Source organism: Coregonus clupeaformis, chromosome 3, assembly GCF_020615455.1.
Source record: "Coregonus clupeaformis isolate EN_2021a chromosome 3, ASM2061545v1, whole genome shotgun sequence".
Taxonomy (NCBI): domain Eukaryota; kingdom Metazoa; phylum Chordata; class Actinopteri; order Salmoniformes; family Salmonidae; genus Coregonus; species Coregonus clupeaformis.
Genome location: NC_059194.1, coordinates 13138464 through 13159679, shown reverse-complemented (window position 1 = coordinate 13159679; position 21216 = coordinate 13138464). Strand labels below are relative to the sequence as shown.

Here is a 21216-nt window from a genome sequence, read left to right as displayed (position 1 = left end):
AATCTACGCACATTCCAAGTATGATGTTTGCTCAGATCTTTGCAAATGATTGATGTTTGATCATTGTGCAGTGATCTACATTATATTATATTCCTCATAATTCCTCATAAACTCATAATCTGTTAATAGGGCCACACTCTTGGTCTGTAATTGGAGAATAAACTCATAATCTGCTAAATAGGGCCACACTCTTGGTCTCTAATTGGAGTAAACTCATCATCTGTTAATAGGGCAACACTCTTGGTCTCTAATTGGAGAATGCAATGAAGTTTGATTTCCTTGCATCATACTAAACAAACAATGAGTAATAATCTGGGAGCTGCACTTGAAACATCTCAACTGAAGTGTTCCATAGAAGATAATCAAATGCGGATGTGTTTGACTGTTGTGATGTCATTCTCCCCAATAAACACCTTTATAACTGAATCTCTGCTTTGCTCATTAGAGCCGAGATTGGGGGAAGGTTTAATTGCCTAACAGTCCAAGTTAATTACCCACCCGTCTGACCTCCCCCCAACGATGTCTAGAAGCTGTGGACCCCTCAATGAACTGGTTAGATTTAATATCACTCCATACTCCTACGCTAATCAGCGCTCCAGATGAGGCTGGCCTAGCAAGAGGGCTAGATGCCAAGAAGCCGATAGGAGGCTCACCTCTCTCTGGCTCCCAGCTAATGGTGGTCAGTGGCCAGGCTGGAGCTGCCAAGACCCGGCGAAAACACAGCACCATTGGTCTGTAAACACCCTTTTTAAATGGATGTTTGAACCAGAAAAAAACTAAACAAAGCTATGTTGCTATAGGGAGAAGGTGCTTGAAGATGCTTGATGCTATGATTGTAGGGTGTAGGAAAGGAAAAGTACTCCAGTGATTTACCTGTGGGAGAAGGCAGATCCCTCCAGGGTGCAGTGGAACGCTGGGTTGATTAGCCTTCCATAGACGAGGCTGGAGGGCCCGCAGCACGGCGGGACGAGAGGGAGAGAGGGAGGGATAATGAGCGAGCTGGAGCAGCAGGAGCTATAGCAGGCTCAGAGGGCCCCTGAATGCGGAAAAGACAGCACTCTAATTTAGCAGCTAATTTGCTTCCATTCTCTCATATTAATCTTAAAAGAGAAAATGGGCCACGACGGGCTCGGAGATTGACAGACGTATAATCATTGGAACGGGGGCGCATCCGTCAAGGGGTTTTGGGGGCGGCCTGCTTCAAACGCTCCTCACCACGCTACACTTTTTAAATGTTCTACCCGATAAACAGTCCACTGCTGGCATTGTGTAATCAAGCACTCTGTAATGCCTTAAAAAATTTGACCGGACGCACATTACCCACATAATCCACCGAGTGGGGGGAGCGAAATTGGTTTTCGGAAATGAGAAACTTGCTTTCGGTCAATGTTGTGGAAATGTTGCCTGGCAGACTTTTGGAAAGAAAGACCGTTGTCGTCTTCTAATCAAGCCAGGTCAAATCCTATCTATGCCATGGGCTCTCTAATTGCTTAATTTGCATACATTTAGTCTCTAAACAGTTCCCCCCCTACCTTTATCAATGATTATAAATACCAGTTTGGGCTGAAGAGCTGTATGATAGGGCAGACTTGTCAAGGGACTGGCTGGTCTGTGTCTTATCGGTAATGAGTTTAATTTTGCCCGTCTACCGCCTAATAGCCTTCCTTTGTGAGAACCATCTTGTCGACTTCAACATTTCTTATCTAGATGTCTAACCGTGGCCAGCCAATCCCCTGGCTTCTCCCCAATGGTTAGGTGTCGGCTGAACGTACACTGTGCACAGACACGTCAATAGGGAATGAGTGTACTGGTATGTGAGGATTTGATACAATACATTATCTACCCACCGAACCCTCCTGCAATAGATAGTGTTAGCATTAGCATGCCATTAGTTTCCTCATTACCAATTCAGGTTCAGGTGGCTCTATTCATCTCATACGCTTCATCTATTAGCCAACTGCAGAAGCAATTGTCATGGTAATCAGCACCAACAATGCAGGCTTGTCTATATTGGAGTCTGATTAAATGAAACACATCATATGTGTAAGAAGAGGGGGGAATCATTTTTCCATTCATATTCAGAGTGACTTCAGAATCACAGAAGTCTCCAGAAATAGGCTATTTCCTTCCTCCTTTACTTCTTTATGGAACACTTTACTTATAGTGTTGATATGCAGCATTCATAAAGCATTCATAAAGCCTTAATATGCATGACATAAAAAGGCATAATGCCCTACATATGTTTAAATACTATTTAAGGGTGACCTCTGAAGGGTGTTTATTGGCCTCTGAACCTGTGTATATAAGGGTGTATATACACACACACACACACACACACACACAAACTCTCTCACACACTCTGAACTGAACAGCGATTGCACACGCACAGCGCTTAATCCAGACACATATAGCCACAAACATACTCAACATGTCAGAGATCTCTCCAGAGTACTTCTAATGGGATAGGTGACATACCTCCCTGCAATATTTTTCTGCTGCCTATTAGGTTCTTGTTTATGTAACTACATATTTAATGTGTCTAGCAGACTGTCTCAGGGAACTGAGTGCCCACTTTCCCAAGTGTGAGGTGGAGCGGAGCTGGTTAGGACTCCTCTGAGTGTTGGCCTCTGGCTGGCTGATAGGGTACTGACGGAATGACTTCTCTGAGTGTTGGCCTCTGGCTGGCTGATAGGGTACTGACGGAATGACTCCTCTGAGTGTTGGCCTCTGGCTGGCTGATAGGGTACTGACGGAATGACTCCTCTGAGTGTTGGCCTCTGGCTGGCTGATAGGGTACTGACGGAATAACTCCTCTGAGTTATTGGCCTCTGGCTGGCTGATAGGGTACTGACGGAATGACTCCTCTGAGTGTTGGCCTCTGGCTGGCTGATAGGGTACTGACGGAATAACTCCTCTAAGTGTTGGCCTCTGGCTGGCTAATAGGGTACTGACGGAATGACTCCTCTGAGTGTTGGCCTCTGGCTGGCTGATAGGGTACTGACGGAATAACTCCTCTGAGTGTTGGCCTCTGGCTGGCTGATAGGGTACTGATGGAATGACTCCTCTGAGTGTTGGCTTCTGGCTGGCTGATAGGGTACTGACGGAATGACTCTGAGTGTTGGCCTCTGGCTGGCTGATAGGGTACTGACGGAATGACTCCTCTGAGTGTTGGCCTCTGGCTGGCTGATAGGGTACTGACGGAATAACTCCTCTGAGTGTTGGCCTCTGGCTGGCTGATAGGGTACTGATGGAATGACTCCTATGTGCTTACCAGCAAATGGACACCAGTCCCAAGGGACAATAGCACTAGGACGATAGTCCCCAGACATGCTTTTATTAGCTCTCTTCACACACACACACACACACACACACACACACACACACACACACACACACACACACACACGTGTCAAGGCAAACATCTGCAATTGAAGAGAGTATGATAATGCCTGTCCATTCTCCCCCTAAATACCCCTACCACCATCTTCAGTCCCTAACAGGGACATCACCCAGGTCCATTAGCCAGACTAGTGTAATGACCATCTTCAGTCCCTAACAGGGACATAACCCAGGTCCATTAGCCAGACTAGTGTAATGACCATCTTCAGTCCCTAACAGGGACATCACCCAGGTCCATTAGCCAGACTAGTGTAATGACCATCTTCAGTCCCTAACAGGGACATCACCCAGGACCATTAGCCAGACTAGTGTAATGACCATCTTCAGTCCCTAACAGGGACATCACCCAGGTCCATTAGCCAGACTAGTGTAATGACCATCTTCAGTCCCTAACAGGGACATCACCCAGGACCATTAGCCAGACTAGTGTAATGACCATCTTCAGTCCCTAACAGGGACATCACCCAGGTCCATTAGCCAGACTAGTGTAATGGTGGTAAAGCTCTGGCCTCCAGGTCCCCGGCCTACGAGTGACAGGGATGACAGGGGAATGTGTCCCGTCTCTAACATTGATCTCCCGTCTTTGTAGATTGCGGCCGGACCAGCAGCGGCCGGGACACGAGTCCCACCTCCAGCCCTACCAGGGGGATTGGCACCCCCTCCCCCACCTCCTCCTGGCATGGCTGGCATGCCCCCTCCGCCCCCACCCCCGCCACCTCCAGGTGGAGGGCCACCCCCACCACCCCCTCCCCCCGGTTGTGGACCCCCACCTCCCCCGCCCTTCCCCGGGGCACCAGGTATCCCTCCGCCTCCTATGATGGCCATGCCTGTCATCAAGCTGCCTTATGGACTGGAGGCCAAGAAGACCTACAAGCCTGAGGCAGTCATGAAGAGGATCAACTGGTCCAAGGTACAGTAGCGACAGATGGAGCTGTAGGTACTAATCGAGAGAGTGCACCCTAAGCAACACTGCCGTCGGTCTATTCAGGCAAGCATTCAGCCACAGGGCACGCTGCTCTGCACTCCGCCACTCGAGTGTCCTTGCATTCACACACACTCTTAGCGTAATTGAATACAGACAATGTGTTGTGTAACATTCCATCATTTAAATACAATTTCAATGGGGGCCATTCTCTTCATATGGGCTTTATTCTACTCCCAGTTAATTTATCCATCGCCCAAGGGATTCTGGGAGTTGCAAACGGCATTAATTTAGAGGTGTTTTGCATATGCTTATGTGTGACCTTGCTTTTTAATCATCAATTATTGACAATAGCCAAAAGGAAATCGTTGTCTCTCGCTCGCACTGCGAAACGCTGTTGAAATCACGCTAAATCGCATTATCTGTAGTTGTGTAAATGGAGGCAAGTCATATAGCAAGGTTGCACGTTTAATAAGAGACAGAAAGTTCATTGAAATGTATTTATTATGATTGAAATGTATTTATTATGTTTTTCTCATTTATCTTCTTTTCACTGTAAGAAAATGAGTGTGTGTTTGCATTCATGAGTGCGCCACTTTTCACATCCGTCTCCTTCCCGGCGTGGCAACGATTGAATGTACGTCTGCATTAACCTTGCCTCCGCAGGCGCTAGGGTTGGGAGATGCAAATTAAATGACTAGATAGTACTCAAAGGCATTCACAGCCACCTGAGGAAAAGCAATCTGTGTCTCTTGTGTGGATTAAGTGGGACCAGAGTCATCTGTCTTCTCTGTTAGGAGCAGATGGAGCCATGGAGGACCATGGAGGTGCCAAGCACTACTGTGATCTGGGCTTTAAAAAGAAACAGCAGAAAGGAAGGACCAAAAATGTGCCATCATGCCCCCTTTAAAGCAGCGATCCGCATAAGTTGAAACAGCCCACTGGTCGCCCCCAGGCACATTTGTTATTGGGGCAGAGGAGCGTCCAGCATCGTGGTAAAAAATTATCATAGTACATACTCTGCTGTTTTATCACGGGTGCAATGATGCCCAACGGGAAAACACAGTGTTCAACGTTTGAAGTAACGTCTTTGTTGTTGTAATATCGCAAACGGACGTGGCAGTTTCACCGCTACGGATTCAATTTTTAAGCCCCATAACCACTAGTTTGTTGTAACTACATATGAATACACACATTTATCGGTAGCTTGATGCATATAGGAGAAGGCCTTATCTTTCGACTGGTTGAAAAGCAGGCAGGGACAACCTCACTGTAATTACATGTGAGGTTGTACTCCTTCACTGAAGGAGACTGTACACAGATGTTGGATCTTAATTCGATCACCCTGTTGCAGCTGAACTTTCCTGCAATGCAGGACATTTAAAACTTGTAGGGTATTTGAGGTTTAAAAAAGGCTTCTGAAGTTTGTAATTTCCATTTAGAAATTTCAGACTTGATTTATCAACCCATACAAAAATGTCCATTCATTATATAATCCACTAAATAATTCACATTTCCTGTTGCTACAGGATTGTTTTCCTGCTGTAGCGAACTGGCTCAAATGAAGATCCTACATCTGTAGAGATGAGAGGGAGAAAGAGAGAGAGAGAGAGAGAGCGAGAGAGAGAGAGAGAGAGAGAGAGAGAGAGAGACTGTCAAGGCGTCAGTGGAATGCGGTAGGCGAAGTCAGGCGCAGGACACAGAGCTAATCAAAAGGCGTACTTTACACGAAGGTAAAAGAATGAACAACAACCTCCACGCAGGGAGGGAACAAACCCGCACACTAACGACAACCGAAACATGAACAAACACGCACAACACACAGTGTGAGACAGAGGGTTAAATAGGGAAGACATAAATACATAATGGAAAACAGGTGTGACCAATAAAGACAAATCAAGTCGAACATAGATACATGGATCGGTAGCAGCTAGTGCTCCGGTGACGACGAACGCCAAAGCCTGCCCGAGCAAGGAGGAGGGGCAGCCTCGGCTGAATCCGTGACAGTACCCCCCCTTGACGCGCGGCCCTAGCCGTGCGCCGACCCCGGCCTCAGGGACGGCCAGGAGGACGCGGAGCAGGGCGGGTCGGATGACTGGTGGAAATCTCTCAACATGGAGGGACTCCGGACTGTACCCCTCCCACTCCACGAGATACTGCAGGCCCCCCACCCGACGCCTCGATTCCAAGATGGAACGGACCGAGTACGCCGGAGCCCCCTCAATGTCCAGTGGGGGCGGAGGAACCTCCGGAGGAACCTCCCGTACCTCAGACTCCTGGAGTGGACCAGCTACTACCGGCCTGAGGAGAGACACATGGAACGAGGGGTTAATACGGTAATTAATAGGAAGTTGTAACCTATAACAAACCTTGTTCAATCTCCACAGGACTTTAAATGGCCCCACAAACCGCCGAGCCAGCTTCCGGCAGGGCAGGCGAAGGGGCAGGTTTCGGGTCGAGAGCCAGCCTCATTGCGGTGGCGATCGGCACTCGCCTTTTGTCGCCTGATTGCCCGCTGCAGGTGTACATGAGCAGCGTTGCAGGTCTCTTCTGAGCGCCGAAACCACTCATCCACCGCAGGAGCCTCGATCTGGCTCTGATGCCAAGGTGCCAGGACCGGCTGATAACCTAACACACACTGGAAAGGCTTAAGGTTAGTAGAGGATTGGCGGAGTGAGTTTTGGGATTTCTCTGCCCAGGGAATATAACCTGACCACTCCCCCTGCTGGTCCTGGCAATAGGACCTCAGAAACCTACCCACATCCTGGTTCACTCTCTCCACCTGCCCATTACTCTCGGGGTGAAAACCTGAGGTAAGGCTAATCGAGACCCTTGAGGTGAACTGGGGACCCCGATCCGACACAACCTCCCCCACCACCGGTGCCACCAGACACGACGCCGGGAGTATGGGAGTGGGCTCAATGGACCTCTCCTCTGTGTCATACAGTCGGGACAGGGCGTCTGCCTTAGCGTTCTGGGAACCTGGTCTGTAAGTGAGAGTAAACACAAAACGAGTGAAGAACATGGCCCACCTTGCCTGACGAGGGTTCTGCCTCCTCGCCGCCCGGATGTACTCCAGTTTACGATGGTCAGTCAAAATGAGAAAAGGGTGTTTAGCCCCCTCAAGCCAATGCCTCCACACTTTCAGAGCTTGAACCACAGCTAACAGCTCCCGGTCCCCCACATCATAATTGCGCTCCGCCGGACTGAGCTTCTTAGAAAAGAAAGCACAGGGGCGGAGTTTTGGTGGCGTACCCGAGCGCTGAGACAGTACAGCTCCAATCCCAGCCTCGGACGCATCCACCTCAACCTGGAATGCCAAGGAAGGATCCGGATGAGCCAGCACCGGAGCCGAAGTAAACAGGTCCTTCAGATGCCCAAAAGCCCTGTCTGCCTCAGCTGACCACTGTAGACGCACCGGTCCTCCCTTTAGCAAGGAGATAATGGGAGCCGCTACCTGCCCAAAGCCCCGGATAAACCTCCGGTAGTAATTGGCAAAACCCAAGAATCGCTGCAACTCCTTCACCGTGGTTGGAGTCGGCCAATTACGCACGGCCGAAATGCGGTCAATCTCCATCTCCACGCCTGACGCGGACAGGCGGTGTCCTAGGAAGGAGATGGACTCTTGGAAGAACAGACATTTCTCCGCCTTCACATACAGGTCATGCTCCAACAGTCTACCAAGCACCTGACGCACCAGGGACACATGCTCGGCCCGTGTAGCGGAGTATATGATAATGTCATCAATATACACCACTACACCCTGTCCATGCAGGTCCCTGAAAATCTCATCAACAAAATATTGGAAGACTGAAGGAGCATTCATCAAACCGTATGGCATGACAAGGTACTCATAGTGCCCCGAGGTGGTACTAAATGCCGTCTTCCACTCATCTCCCTCCCGGATACGCACCAGGTTTAACGCGCTCCTGAGATCCAATTTCGTGAAGAAGCGCGCCCCGTGCAATGACTCTGACATACTCGCAATCAGAGGTAATGGATAGCTGTATTTTACAGTGATCTGATTTAGACCACGGTAGTCAATGCACGGGCGTAAGCCACCATCCTTCTTCTTCACAAAAAAGAAACTCGATGACACAGAGATTCTCAGAGATTCGTGACATATGTTTCCATAGCTGCCGTCTCTTCCTGTGACAGAGGATACACGTGACTCCGGGGAAGCGCAGCGCCTACCTGGAGGTTTATCGCACAATCCCCCTGTCGATGGGGTGGTAATTGAGTCGCCTTCTTTTTACTGAAGGCGAGAGCCAAATCGGCATATTCAGGCGGAATGTGCATGGTGGAAACCTGGTTTGGACTTTCCACCATAGTTGCCCCTACGGAAACACCTACACACCTCCCCAAGCACTGACTTGACCATCCCTTGAGAGCCCTCTGTTGCCATGACATAGTGGGATCATGAGAAGTTAACCAGGGAAGCCCCAACACCACGGGAAATGCAGGAGAATCAATCAGATATAGACTAATTATTTCCTCATGCCCCTCCTGCGTCTTCATCCAGAGTGGCACTGTGACCTCCCTAATCAGACCTGACCCTAAAGGGCGACTATCTAGGGCATGGATAGGGAAGGGCATATCGACTGGCACAATAGGAATCCCTAACGTACGGGTAAACTGACGATCAATATAGTTCCCAGCTGCGCCTGAATCTACTAGCGCCTTATGCTGGGACTGAGAAGAAAACTCGGGAAATACAACATTAATACACATATGCGCAACAGAGAGCTCTGGGTGAGTTGGGTGCCTACTCACCTGAAACGGTTCATCAGTGCGCTGCCTACTGCCTCGACTCCTTGAAGGCCCTCCCCAGCACCGAACAGCAGTGTGTCCTCTGCGGCCACAGTTGGTGCAGGGACTCTACCGGTCTCCCTCATAGCAGCACCTCCGAGCTCCATAGGGGTAGGGTCAGAGGTGCTGGGGGATGGAATGGACGGCCCCTGATCCGGACGTCCGCGGGTAGCCAACAGGTTATCGAGTCGAATTGACATCTCCACGAGTTGGTCCAGGTTTAGGTTGGTGTCCCTGCATGCCAATTCCCGACGAACGTCCTCCCTCAAGCTGCAACGGTAGTGGTCGATGAGGGCCCTCTCATTCCATCCTGCGCTGGCAGCCAGAGTCTGAAAGTCCAGTGCAAATTCCTGCGCGCTTCTCTTCCCCTGTCTGAGGTGGAATAGACGCTCACCCGCCGCTCTCTCTCTCTCTGGTGGATGATCGAATACCACCCTAAAGCGGCGGATGAACTCTGCCTAGCTTACAGTTACAGCGTCTATTCCCCCCCACTCGGCTTTGGCCCACTCCAGCGCTTTACCGGACAGACAGGAGATGAGGGCGGACACGCTCTCGTATCCCGAGGGAGCCGGGTGGATAGTTGCAAGGTAGAGCTCTACCTGGAGCAGAAAACCCTGACACCCGGCAGCTGTACCGTCATAAGCCCTCGGGAGCGGGAGCCGAATCCCACTGGACCCAGAGGGTGAAGCGATGGACATCGGTGTAGGTGGTGGTGTAATCGGAGGAGGTTTAGGGATACCTCCTCTCTCCCATCGCTCCATAGTATTCACTACTCGTTCCATAGCGGTGCCGAGAGCCTGGATCATGGCCGCTTGTTGTTGGACGCGTTCCTCCATCGATCCGGCTGGCATAGCTGTACCTGCTGACTCCATGTAGATGGTGCGTGTTTCTGTCAGGGCATCAGTGGAATGCGGTAGGCGAAGTCAGGCGCAGGACACAGAGCTAATCAAAAGGCGTACTTTACTCGAAGGTAAAATAATGAACAACAACCTCCACGCAGGGAGGGAACAAACCCGCACACTAACGACAACCGAAACATGAACAAACACGCACAACACACAGTGTGAGACAGAGGGTTAAATAGGGAAGACATAACTACATAATTGGAAACAGGTGTGACCAATAAAGACAAAACAAGTCGAACATAGATACATGGATCGGTAGCAGCTAGTACTCCGGTGACGACGAATGCCGAAGCCTGCCCGAGCAAGGAGGAGGGGCAGCCTCGGCTGAATCCGTGACAGAGAGTGAGGTTAGAATGGAGAGTGATTGTTTGTGTCCACCTCTTGCTTTTTGAAAACACCCACAGGAGACCTCCGTCTCTGATAGTAAAAGCAGCCATAAAGTGAGGAAGAAGCTTTTCTTGTTTTCTTTTTTTAAGCATGTAACAGATTTTCCAAGCAGCGACGATGGAGATTGTTGCCTGGAGGTGCTGTAATTTTCCTTACGGTGAGAACACCTTACCATCGGGGAACCACACATTTACGGCAAAGTAAATGATTGCTCAGGCTCTGTCTTAAGGCGGTTTGCAGCAACAGTGTGAATGCTGTGGAGTTAAGTCCACAACCCTCACCTCTAGTGAACCACTGTACTGGAGCCCCTTTACAACACTGTACAACACTTAATGAGAACATCTCACAGTCTTCCTTTGTTAATGAATCAATTTTGGGAGGGTGCTCGTTTGAGCAGGTTCCGTAAAGAGGCCCTAAAAAATGAATGCTTATGTGATCAATCCAGTGCCCCACAGCCAACACAGCTGTCTCCCCCACTAAATACTCAAAGTTATTTAGCAACAACCTGTTGCCAGGCTTGAATTAGTGAACTATAGCGAACTACCTCACACACTCGGATAGGGCACTAGTTAAATCAGACAGCATCAGCTGCTGCTGAGGGGATCCGTCGAGACAGTGCTGAAGCTACAATTAGTTTAGAAGAGACTGGTGAGGAGGAGGTATGGAGGGTTGGCTGCTGGCATGGAGGGCAGGCTGTTGCATGGAGGGGGAGCTGTTGGCATGGAGGGCGGGCTGCAGCAGTGGGGTAAAGCAGTGATTTGGGACATGCTGCTGTATCGATGGAGTGGAGAGAGGAGTGCCAGAAGCTGTGGGTTAGAGTCAATATCTGTTGTCTACTGTAAGACACGGTTAAGCAGAGGGGAACCTCTAGATTTGGCTCGTCCCCGCTGCGTTTGACGTGCTCCACATCATTTGGAAGCATTTGTCCATTAGAAACAATCCCATATTTTCATCTAAAAGTGATTGATTTGAAAGGAATTGAAGCATTTCAACTTCTTTTGGAGTTCCACAATGTTATTTTCAGCACAGTATCCATTTGTTTTGGAGTATTTCGTGGATTGTTGCAAATTTGAATGAAAGCGAACATTTCTATTGTAGCAGTACTAAGCAAAATAGGGAAAAGTAAGAAACAATTACAAAAATGCTTATCATTTAATCTCTCGTACAACTGTAATTATCTCACAATTGCAAACGTATTTAGCTATAATCACACAACCAGACTGTTTTCCAGTGTAATGCTGATTAGTTCTTCTAGCACGGTGAAATTGCAATATTTAGAAGCAAATAGCAATGACTTCACATTCTGTTATCCACCCCCCCCACCCCCCGATATGCAAGACTTGAGATGAACAATGCAATTATCTCCAAACCAGTCAATTTGGCTTACAAACGATGCAGAATTATAATTATCCTTTCAGAACAACGCAACTGTAATTTTATAAATTAGCACTCTCTCTCTGAGACAATATAAGTAGTAAATATATGACCAGCCAATCCATGAAATGCAGAGCCAATCTCTTCCTGAATTCCTATGTCACTTAACTCTAATTTCCTTCTTATGAGCTGTTTTTCAGTCTCTCGGTCCCAGCTTTGATGCACCTGTACTGACCTCGCCTTCTGGATGATAGCGGGGTGAACAGGCAGTGGCTCGGGTGGTTGTTGTCCTTGATTATCTTTTTGGCCTTCCTGTGACATCGGGTGCTCTAGGTGTCCTGGACGGCTGGTAGTTTGCCCCCCGGTGATCCGTTGGGCAGACCGCATCACCCTCTGGAGAGCCCTGCGGTTGATGGCGGTGCAGTTGCCGTACCAAGTGGTGATACAGCACGACAGGAGACTCTCAATTGTACATCTGTAACAGTTTGTGGGGGTTTTAGGTGCCAAGCCAAATTTATTCAGCGTCCTGAGGTTGAAGAGGCTCTGTTGCGCCTTCTTCACCACACTGTCTGTGTGGGTGGACCATTTCAGTTTGTCAATGATGTGTACACCGAGGAACTTGAAGCTTTCCACCTTCTCCACTGCGGTCCCGTCGATGTGGAGAGGGGGGTGCACCCTCTGCTGTTTCCTGAAGTCCACGATCATCTCCTTTGTTTTGTTGACGTTGAGTGAGAGGTTATTTTCCTGGCACCACACTCCCAGATTATGGAGCCAACAAGTGTAAGTTAAGTATGCAACATTAAACAACATTGTTCCATGCTGTATGCTTACTATAATGACAGTATGTGTCCATTCGTTTCAGGGATTAATCATAATGTTTACACAGACAGCCCAATTCTGATCTTTTGCACAATTATTGGTCAGAATTGGGAAGCCTGTGTAAACATAGCCTAAGAGCCAACATCCCAGTAGCCTGTAGTGTCCAGTAGGGCCGGGTCCATAATTGTTACCAGTATCACAATACTCGTTAGTTATCGTGGCAAGGGAACAAAACACAAAGCAGATTGAACTTCTTTAGTAAAACAGCCCTAATGTTGGAAACAAATGTCATTATGTTGTCATCCAGAGTCACATTGATTTATTTTCCAAGCTATAGCACACAATATTTTAAATACAGCATGTTGTTAAAGGACCAAAGAGTTTGGTCTGCTTCGTGTTTTCATTTTTGCCATGTAAAAAATATTGCAATACTGGTATCATCACAGCGCTAATGTCCAACCCTCTGCTGTTCCATGTTTTCCATGGTGCTTCCATTACTACCACATCCAATTGACATTTGTGGGGGCTCCCTTTGAATATGACTTCTGTTATAAGCATACACATGATATTGTACACTGTTGTTTGCAGAGCAGAGCCACAGTGTCAGAACCTGATGTGAATTAGCTACAGTAGGGCTGAAGTAGGCCACTCCATAGTGCTCTAAATGGGCCTGGGAGGGGGAAGACGAGAGCGGCCCACAGCTACTAGTCTCCCATCAGGCCATCACCACAACAGCCCTCACACAGTCTTTCCTATTCCTATTGGCCCCACTCTCCATTAAGTCACTCATGGCCACCATTACAGCGCTCTGCCACCGAGCTGCACTCACTGTCGGTCGCTTGTAGGGCTGTTGCGGTGACCGCAGTAAAATTCCACATGAACGTTGAGTCACAGTAATTTCCTTTTATGCACTATGGACATGCTTTGGTAGTACCCAACTTGCTAACGGTAACTAACTCCGTTCCGTACATATGTGGGCAACCGCGGCATTCAAACAAGGCTGCAATGAAAACTAATGGGACTGTAGCGACTGTGTTGGCATCAAAATCCGGGTTTTGAACTAAGTTTAGATTCAGCGTTGATTGAGATGGTAATGGACCAATAGTTTTGGAAAAAACTGACCCTGCTGACGCTGTACATTAAAGTGTGACGTCACAACATAACGTACGGCACGCATTATTCAACTCATTCTGTGCCGTACAGCCTCTCTCCGCTAGTTGTAGCGCTTCTCTCGCAAATTAAAAACAAGAAATGATCAATGGTGAGTGTAAAGTTAATTACTTGTGAGTTCATCAATAGTTAATTTTATAAATTGTAAATTTTTCGCGTAATCACTGCGAGCCATCATGACTCTCAAAATCGTGACACCCACAGATTAATTGTGAAGATACATTTAGCACCGCCCTATAAACCCTATTCAAATTCGACACAAACCTTCGAATAGGTATGTAATGAGACATTAGATAAACTCTTTATAATGTTTTATTTACATTTTAGAGATGATAAGTTAGACAAATCGGGTGAACAAAGCCGGTTCCCCACACGACATATCTCCCCCTTTCACTATGACGCAGTAGCTTTCGCTTCCCCACCCGCCATTTTTAAAAAGACCCGGCGGCGCTCCATTGCTTTCTTCAATCATGCAGAGACGGGCAGCATGAAGGTCTCGTCATTGACTTTGCTGGAAAGGGGAGCAATTGTGCTTTACAATGGTATTCATATTACAGTTGACCTGGAAGTATTACGTTTTTGGGGCGCTAAAATAAGGTAAAATGTATGGAAAGTACAAAAGTGTGTCAACTACCGTTAACAACCATCAGGTCCTAATGACCTAGTACTCAGGGCTCTATTGTCCCTCTAACCACTCAGACATCAATACAAATGCAATCGATAATCACATCAAACACATATCATCAAAACAGTAGGCCTATAGTACTTTTAAAACTCCCCTCACTGTGATGATCAATTTGGAGAAAGAAATTCAACAGCAGGTTTAAACATGGTTGTTGTGGATGTTGTTGTGGATGTTGTTTCAAACGAAGTGGACATCACTTTCTAAGGTGATGATTCATTCAAAACACCCATAGAGCTTATGCATACACATAGGCCTATATATTGAGCCCAAGCCTGAAAAAAAAAACCTAAATTATGATTGTGCCGTTATACAATACATAGCCTACCACATATTACGCATGGCAGGAAAACATAAAACAAAACTGATTTAAGATGTCTTTGGTACATAATTGGTCTACACTATACTCCAAAATTAATCAAACTATAGTAATCACCTTTGGGTCTGGACTCTTATTATGCATACTGGATGGACTGGTTACCTTATACTACTCTCAAAAATGTCTATCCATGAGTCTGGGAGAGAACGTATAGCCCTAGGCGATGCTGTTGGTTCATTGATTGTGAAAAATAAAATATTGATTTAAGCTATCTTTGGTAGATATTGGTCTAGTCTAAATTAAACAAATTCAGAGTTAGCCTACAATTATAGTGAATTTGTATTTGATTTTGAATAGCCTAGTAATAGGGAATTTTTTTATATTTACATAATTAATAGGCTGACACATTACCTTTAACCACAGAATATCTCCATGCGTTTCCATCTCCTCCTCGCTCTCCTTTATTCCTTTCTTGTGCGCGCAGACGGGCTGTCAGCAGTTTAATTAAATATATTTTGTTTGCGAAAACATGTTACGATCAATGTTCCCGAACAGATTTCACTTGGTTTCCCAAATTAAGCACCGGGTAGCTGCAGGAACAATGTTGGAGAGCCCATGTCATACATAGTTTGGGCGGAATATCACCTGTCGCGGCAGCAAGAGCATGCTCCTCAAAAAGTGGTTGATGTGTGGAGTGAAATAAGTGTTCTTATAGTAGCCTACAAAACGTACCGGTGGAGGGCCTCCTGAGTGGCGCAGAGGTCTAAGGCACTGCATCGCAGTGCTTGAGGCGTCACTACAGACCCAGGTTTGATCCCGGGCTGTGTCACAGCCGGCCGCGACCGGGAGACCCATGAGGCGGCGCATAATTGTCCCAGCGTTGTCCGGGTTAGGGGAGGGTTTGGCCGGCCGGGATATCCTTGTCCCATCGCGCTCTTGCGACTCCTGTGGCAGGCCGGGCGCATGCACGCTGACACGGTTGCCAGTTGTACGGTGTTTCCTCCAACACATTGGTGCGGCTGGCTTCCGGGTTAAGTGAGCAGTGTGTCAAGAAGCAGTGCGGCTTGGCAGGGGCGTGTTTCGGAGGACGCATGGCTCTCGACCTTCGCCTCTCCCGAGTCCATATGGGAGTTGCAGCGATGGGACAAGACTGTAACTACCAAATAGATATCACGAAATTGGGGAGAAAAAGGGGTAAAAATAAATAAAACACACAAAAAACAACAACGTACCGGTGGGAAGGCACACGGCCTCCATTCGCTATCCCAGTGCATACATATGACATGTATTTTTTCCCCTGCCAATGTACCTGCCCATTTGATAATGGACCATTCTAAATCAAAGCTAATTTTACATATTAGTAAAGACAATATTAAATTGAAAATAGTCTGATGGGTAAAATAAGATCACTTGATAAGGAACTGAGCCCAAGCTTTTTTTGCTAATTTCTCATCATCAATAGCCTATAGTCACACCATGCAGCCCATTTATGTTTTGATTTCTAAGATGTTCTAAGGTTTGTATCATTCACAATTAATGTTCACAAATAACTCTAAATCTACCATATAGGACCTGTTTCAAATTATCACTTTTATGCTCAACATAGCCACTTCATTTGCACAGTCGCTCTGTAATTATATTCTTCTTACTATAAAATTACATAAAATAAAATAATAGCACTGGACTTGTCAGCTAAATGAGCAAGCCTACAGCCTATGGCATGGAGCATAGCCAGATAGCATAGGCCAGTAGGCCAACTCATATTCTGTTCTTCTGAAATACATATTCATATCATAATGTTTCTTTAGACCTGCCTAAAATAAGTAATGGATTTATTGTGATGGTGTATATTAAATTGATTTATTAGACTTGTTTAAATGTAGATGTTCCAAAGCACACATCAGCGGCTTGTATGCGTGGAGGCCTGGAGATGCTAAACGTGTTTGTTAATTAACGGTCAATTACCATGAGTTCGGCAGGCTTTTGCATGACAATAACTGTCTGACAAAATGTTATGATGGCCACAGCCCTAGTCGCTTGTGCTCCTTTATTGCCTGTATCCTTTTTACAACAATTGCCTCCTTTCATGTGGTTCCCCCTCACTGTCTCTCTAGAGAGTGCCCTTGCAACTTGCATTGCCTTATCTCATTAAGGGGCTAATAACACAGGTTGCAATGAGAAACCAATTGTCCCGGCCACACTGTGTCATGACAGTGTGTCTCTCTGAGTGTCATCATCACAGACCAAGGCACTCAATGCAACCCGTAATGGACTTCTGATGGACATCGCCACACACATTGCTAGCCAATTACAGCAAGATGTGGTCTGTATGTACAGGAGCCCGCCATCGGGCCACGGTACGTTACGTCGGGCCAGGGTAGGAGCCAGGATAAACAAAGGGCCGTTTCGTTCCGTGTACTGAGTTGAAAGGCGTCAACATTTTCCTCGGGAGAAGTCAACAAGAGCTTTCAAGTCTCACGTTGGGCTGAGGTCTTCTAGGCACATGTCATTATTTTGCACATTTATGGTGAGAACGCTTGCTGTCTAGTGTTTTAGTCAACTGTGAGGAATATAGAGTTAGAACCAATGGTGATGTGAAGGGAAAATATTTGTCAACCACAAACTAAGACAAAAATATATGTATTTGGTTTATTCGTCTTTTTGTACCCTACACAAAGACAAACAATTTATTTATTTACAAGAACAAAATAAATTAATAAAGCTGGATCCAAAATATTTACAATATGTTGGCAAACACTAGCATATGGACTTTCAAAATAACAAACAGACAGACTAAATGGCCAATATACTGAAGCTGGCTTCTAAGGCAGCGTGCAATTAAGCCTGGCAGAGCGCCTATAGCTTGTCAATAAGTACCTCACACAGCTGCCTTTTGCAGGGCTCTGGGAGTATGTCCCTCCAGCCTAACCTCTCTTGAAAATGGACCTGAATAGTTTATTAGCCTGGGCCGTGACATTGGAATTATCCAAGATGGGCCATAACACTGTAATAATCTAAAATGCACCTAAACAGGTATTTGATCAATTCACTTTTAATTTGATCAATGTCACTATCAATACTGCTCAATAGTTTTCATATCAATGGCTTATACTTGCCTGACGACTCATCTTGAGTTTAATTCCGCTGTTCTATTGATACATTCGTTGTGGAGAAGAAATGTTAGTGGGTGTGGTGTTTGGCCGGAGCAGTGTGGATGGGTAGCCATGCTAATACATAATACATTTTCACAATATCTCGGCATAATATTGTATGATTATTTCATGACTATTGTGACTATTATTATTATTATTATTATTTTGAACTGAACTAATATGCCTAGTTACTGATTATATGTTTTGTGATTGGCCAATGCATTTATTGCGTTGGATAAGCTTTATTAAAAACAGGAAGTGATAGGCTGAATGGTGTTTATTGTGGTTGCTAAATATTTATCCGTCTCCATCCAGTCCTTGCTCCTTACAGAATGTAATCAATCCATCTGGACAAGGGCCCTCAATATTACAATATTACAAAAACTGTGGGACATATGTCATTGTAAAAAGGTGCTTGAAATCGCTAGCAACATGAACAAACATTAGCAGACTGTGTTTTGTGCTAAATGAGGGGATAGCAATGGATTGCAATGTGCAACATGATGGGTGATCTCCAATGCACGCACACACACAACATGTAACACCATTTCTAGGTCAGTGGGGTTTGAAGAAGTGGCATTTAAGTGGAGTGGCAGCCAGACCGCTTGTGGAAGCAATGGCAGCCGCTGATTGGGCCTTGCGATAATGGGATCCTCCTTGTCGTTGCAGATAGTGCCTCAGGAAATGGCGGAGAATTGCTTCTGGATCAAAGTCAAAGAGGAGAAGTTTGAGAATCAAGAACTCTTTGAACAGCTCTCCCTCAACTTTTCCTCCAGGACCAAAGGTAAGCAGGCCTCATCAGGCCCCACCAGGCCTCATCTCTCTTCAATCCTTTACTAATGAATCTACACACACACTTCGTTTGGCCACACGGGTCTGGGAAACCAATCAGCTTTCATCTCCTGCCACTTTAGGAAACCATTTGTCTCTGAAATGTTAATTATAGTTAAACCACTCCCCTTTTCTTGTGTCTTTGAACAATCCGGCTGTGGATGGTTGTGGGTTGAAATTTCTCTGAGCCAATTAGTGGTTCTGCTGCTGCTGCTGCTGCTGTTGTTGTTGTTGTGCTGTGTTTGTGGATATTCTTTGTATTTGTTGAGTGGCTTTCGGTGTGTGTGTGTGTGTGCGCACGTGATGAAAAGGACTCCCACATAATGTGAATTCTTGCAAAAAAGTAAGAAGGTGTTGTGTATGTGATTGCATTTCTGTGTGTATATCTGTATGCTTTTGCACATATCTTTGTGAGTTTGTATGTGTGTGTGTGTGTGTGTGTGTGAACTGAGGACAGTCACGGTTGACTCGGCCCTGCCTTTCCCAGTCCAGTAGATGCTCCTCCACAGGGGGACCCGGTGAAGAAAGCTCAGGGAGTTTACTCTTGTCCCGGCCAGTTGCTTCAGAGATCTAACTTGTTGATGAATAACACAAGCAGAAGGAAAGCAAGTTAGTGATTTGAGGGAGAGGCTGTGTGGTGGTGTATTTTTCCCATGACAATGCCAGTGATTTGAGGGAGAGTCTGTGTGGTGGTGTATTTCTCCCATGACAATACCAGTGATTTCCAGGTCTCTGACAGCATGTGTACACACTCCTCTAATTCCTGCACTAGTGGGAGGGAGGGGTAAAGGGCCTGTTATACAGAGCTGGAATCACAGCCCTTCTGAGTTGTTGGGGGTGATGACTACCCAGAAGCCCTTACTGTTCTGTTGCCTCTCATCTCCTCACCTTCTCCTCTCCTCTCCTCTCTTTCTCCTCCTCCCCTCCTCTCATCTCTTCACCTTCTCCTCTCCTCTCCTCTCCTTCTCCTCTCCTCCCCTCCTCATTTCCTCTTCTCTCCTCTCCTCTCCTCCCCTCCTCATCTGCTCTACCTCTCCTCTCCTCCTCCTCTCCTCTCCTCCTCCTCTCATTCTTCTCTCCCCTGAAGACTACATAACAAGATTCATCTTCCTGCTGTTCTATGAAATTAACAGCAATATAACCCCTAAGCTGGGAGGTGATGTGTTGGCACAATACAGATGAAGAGAATACCATAATAGCGGGAACGAGGGAGCGGCTGTAGCTGGGCTTAATGAAGCCAAGGGGAAAGGCCTCAGAGACAGGAGAGATGACGAGACACTGTCTGTTCTGCATCTGTGATACCATGACACCTCTGTTCTTCAGCAACACCCGAAAACAACCAGAGGCTCTACGCAGAGAGAGAGAGAGAGAGAGAGAGAGAGAGAGAGAGAGAGAGAGAGAGAGAGAGAGAGAGAGAGAGAGAGAGAGAGAGAGAGAGAGAGAGAGAGAGAGAGAGAGAGAGAGAGAGAGAGGTATTTTTGCTTTGTTCTGTGCCGTTCAGCAAGGGAGAGAGATCACAAGAACATAACACACCAACAAGGCAACAATAGCGTTCCCATGGAGAAACATGGTTACTAATTAACACCAGCAATAATGAATAGTACATTTTGTGTGCTGTACTTCTCTGTTCTTACAGAAGTGTAATTCGGTTTTAACCTCGGACAAACAAGGGAGCCAGATCCTGCAAAAAATAAAACACTGCTTAATACAGTATTATGTAGTATTATACTGTATTCCATTTGCTTTTAATATTCTCTTCTATTTAATCTACATTCTTATAATTTTTAGTTTCCTTTATTTGTATTCTATAAGGTCTAGGAAGCATAGACACATTAACCATACCTCTGCTTTACATTTCCTTTCAGTATCTTTTTTCAAATTCAAATTCTCCCTCTTACATGGAACAGGCTGGTTCTATAGGTAAGCCCCGCTCTCCCGCTGGCAGCTTGGAAAGGCATGATATAGGGGATTCCTCTGGGAGTTACCTTAGCTGGATCCCTATCAATTACGCCCACAGCATGTTCACTGATTCAGCTCTTCTCTCTCTATTGTTGAAATAGAACATGATATGCTCATGAATGAAAAATGCTGTTTAATGTTTGATATCCTGAGTCCCATTCTCTTATTTTCTTTTGAAGGCATAGTTAAAAGCGGGTGACAATGTACGATGGTATCGCGGAGGGGAGCGGTAGGGTTTGACCAAAACGAGATGCCCCCACCCCTTTTTATTTTATTTTACCTTCGCTTTACAATGGGAATTATTTAAACTTGTGAGATCTAAGGATGCATTAGATTAAGATGTGCTTTAATGTTTTACTGTTATGCTGCCTTTGTCAAAGAGCCTGACCCAATGTCTATACTGACTGTTGGTCTTTGGATTCCCAGCAGCCTTGACAATGACACATGAAGTTGAGCTCCCTGTACCAGATGAAGGGTATTCTGTGAGG

At 46.4% G+C, this 21216-nt stretch overlaps 1 protein-coding gene across 3 annotated transcripts in view; it reads left to right on the top strand.

Moving 5' to 3' along the window:
* The window catches only part of LOC121540695 (protein diaphanous homolog 2), a 677119-nt gene that overhangs the window by 217220 nt on the left and 438683 nt on the right, over window positions 1-21216 (top strand). For all 3 annotated transcript variants that reach the window (XM_041849734.2, XM_041849750.2, XM_041849742.2), the window contains exons 17-18: window positions 3989-4309; window positions 18608-18722. In XM_041849734.2, the coding sequence (XP_041705668.1) occupies window positions 3989-4309; window positions 18608-18722 (436 nt within the window). The remainder of the gene's footprint in view (window positions 1-3988; window positions 4310-18607; window positions 18723-21216) is intronic.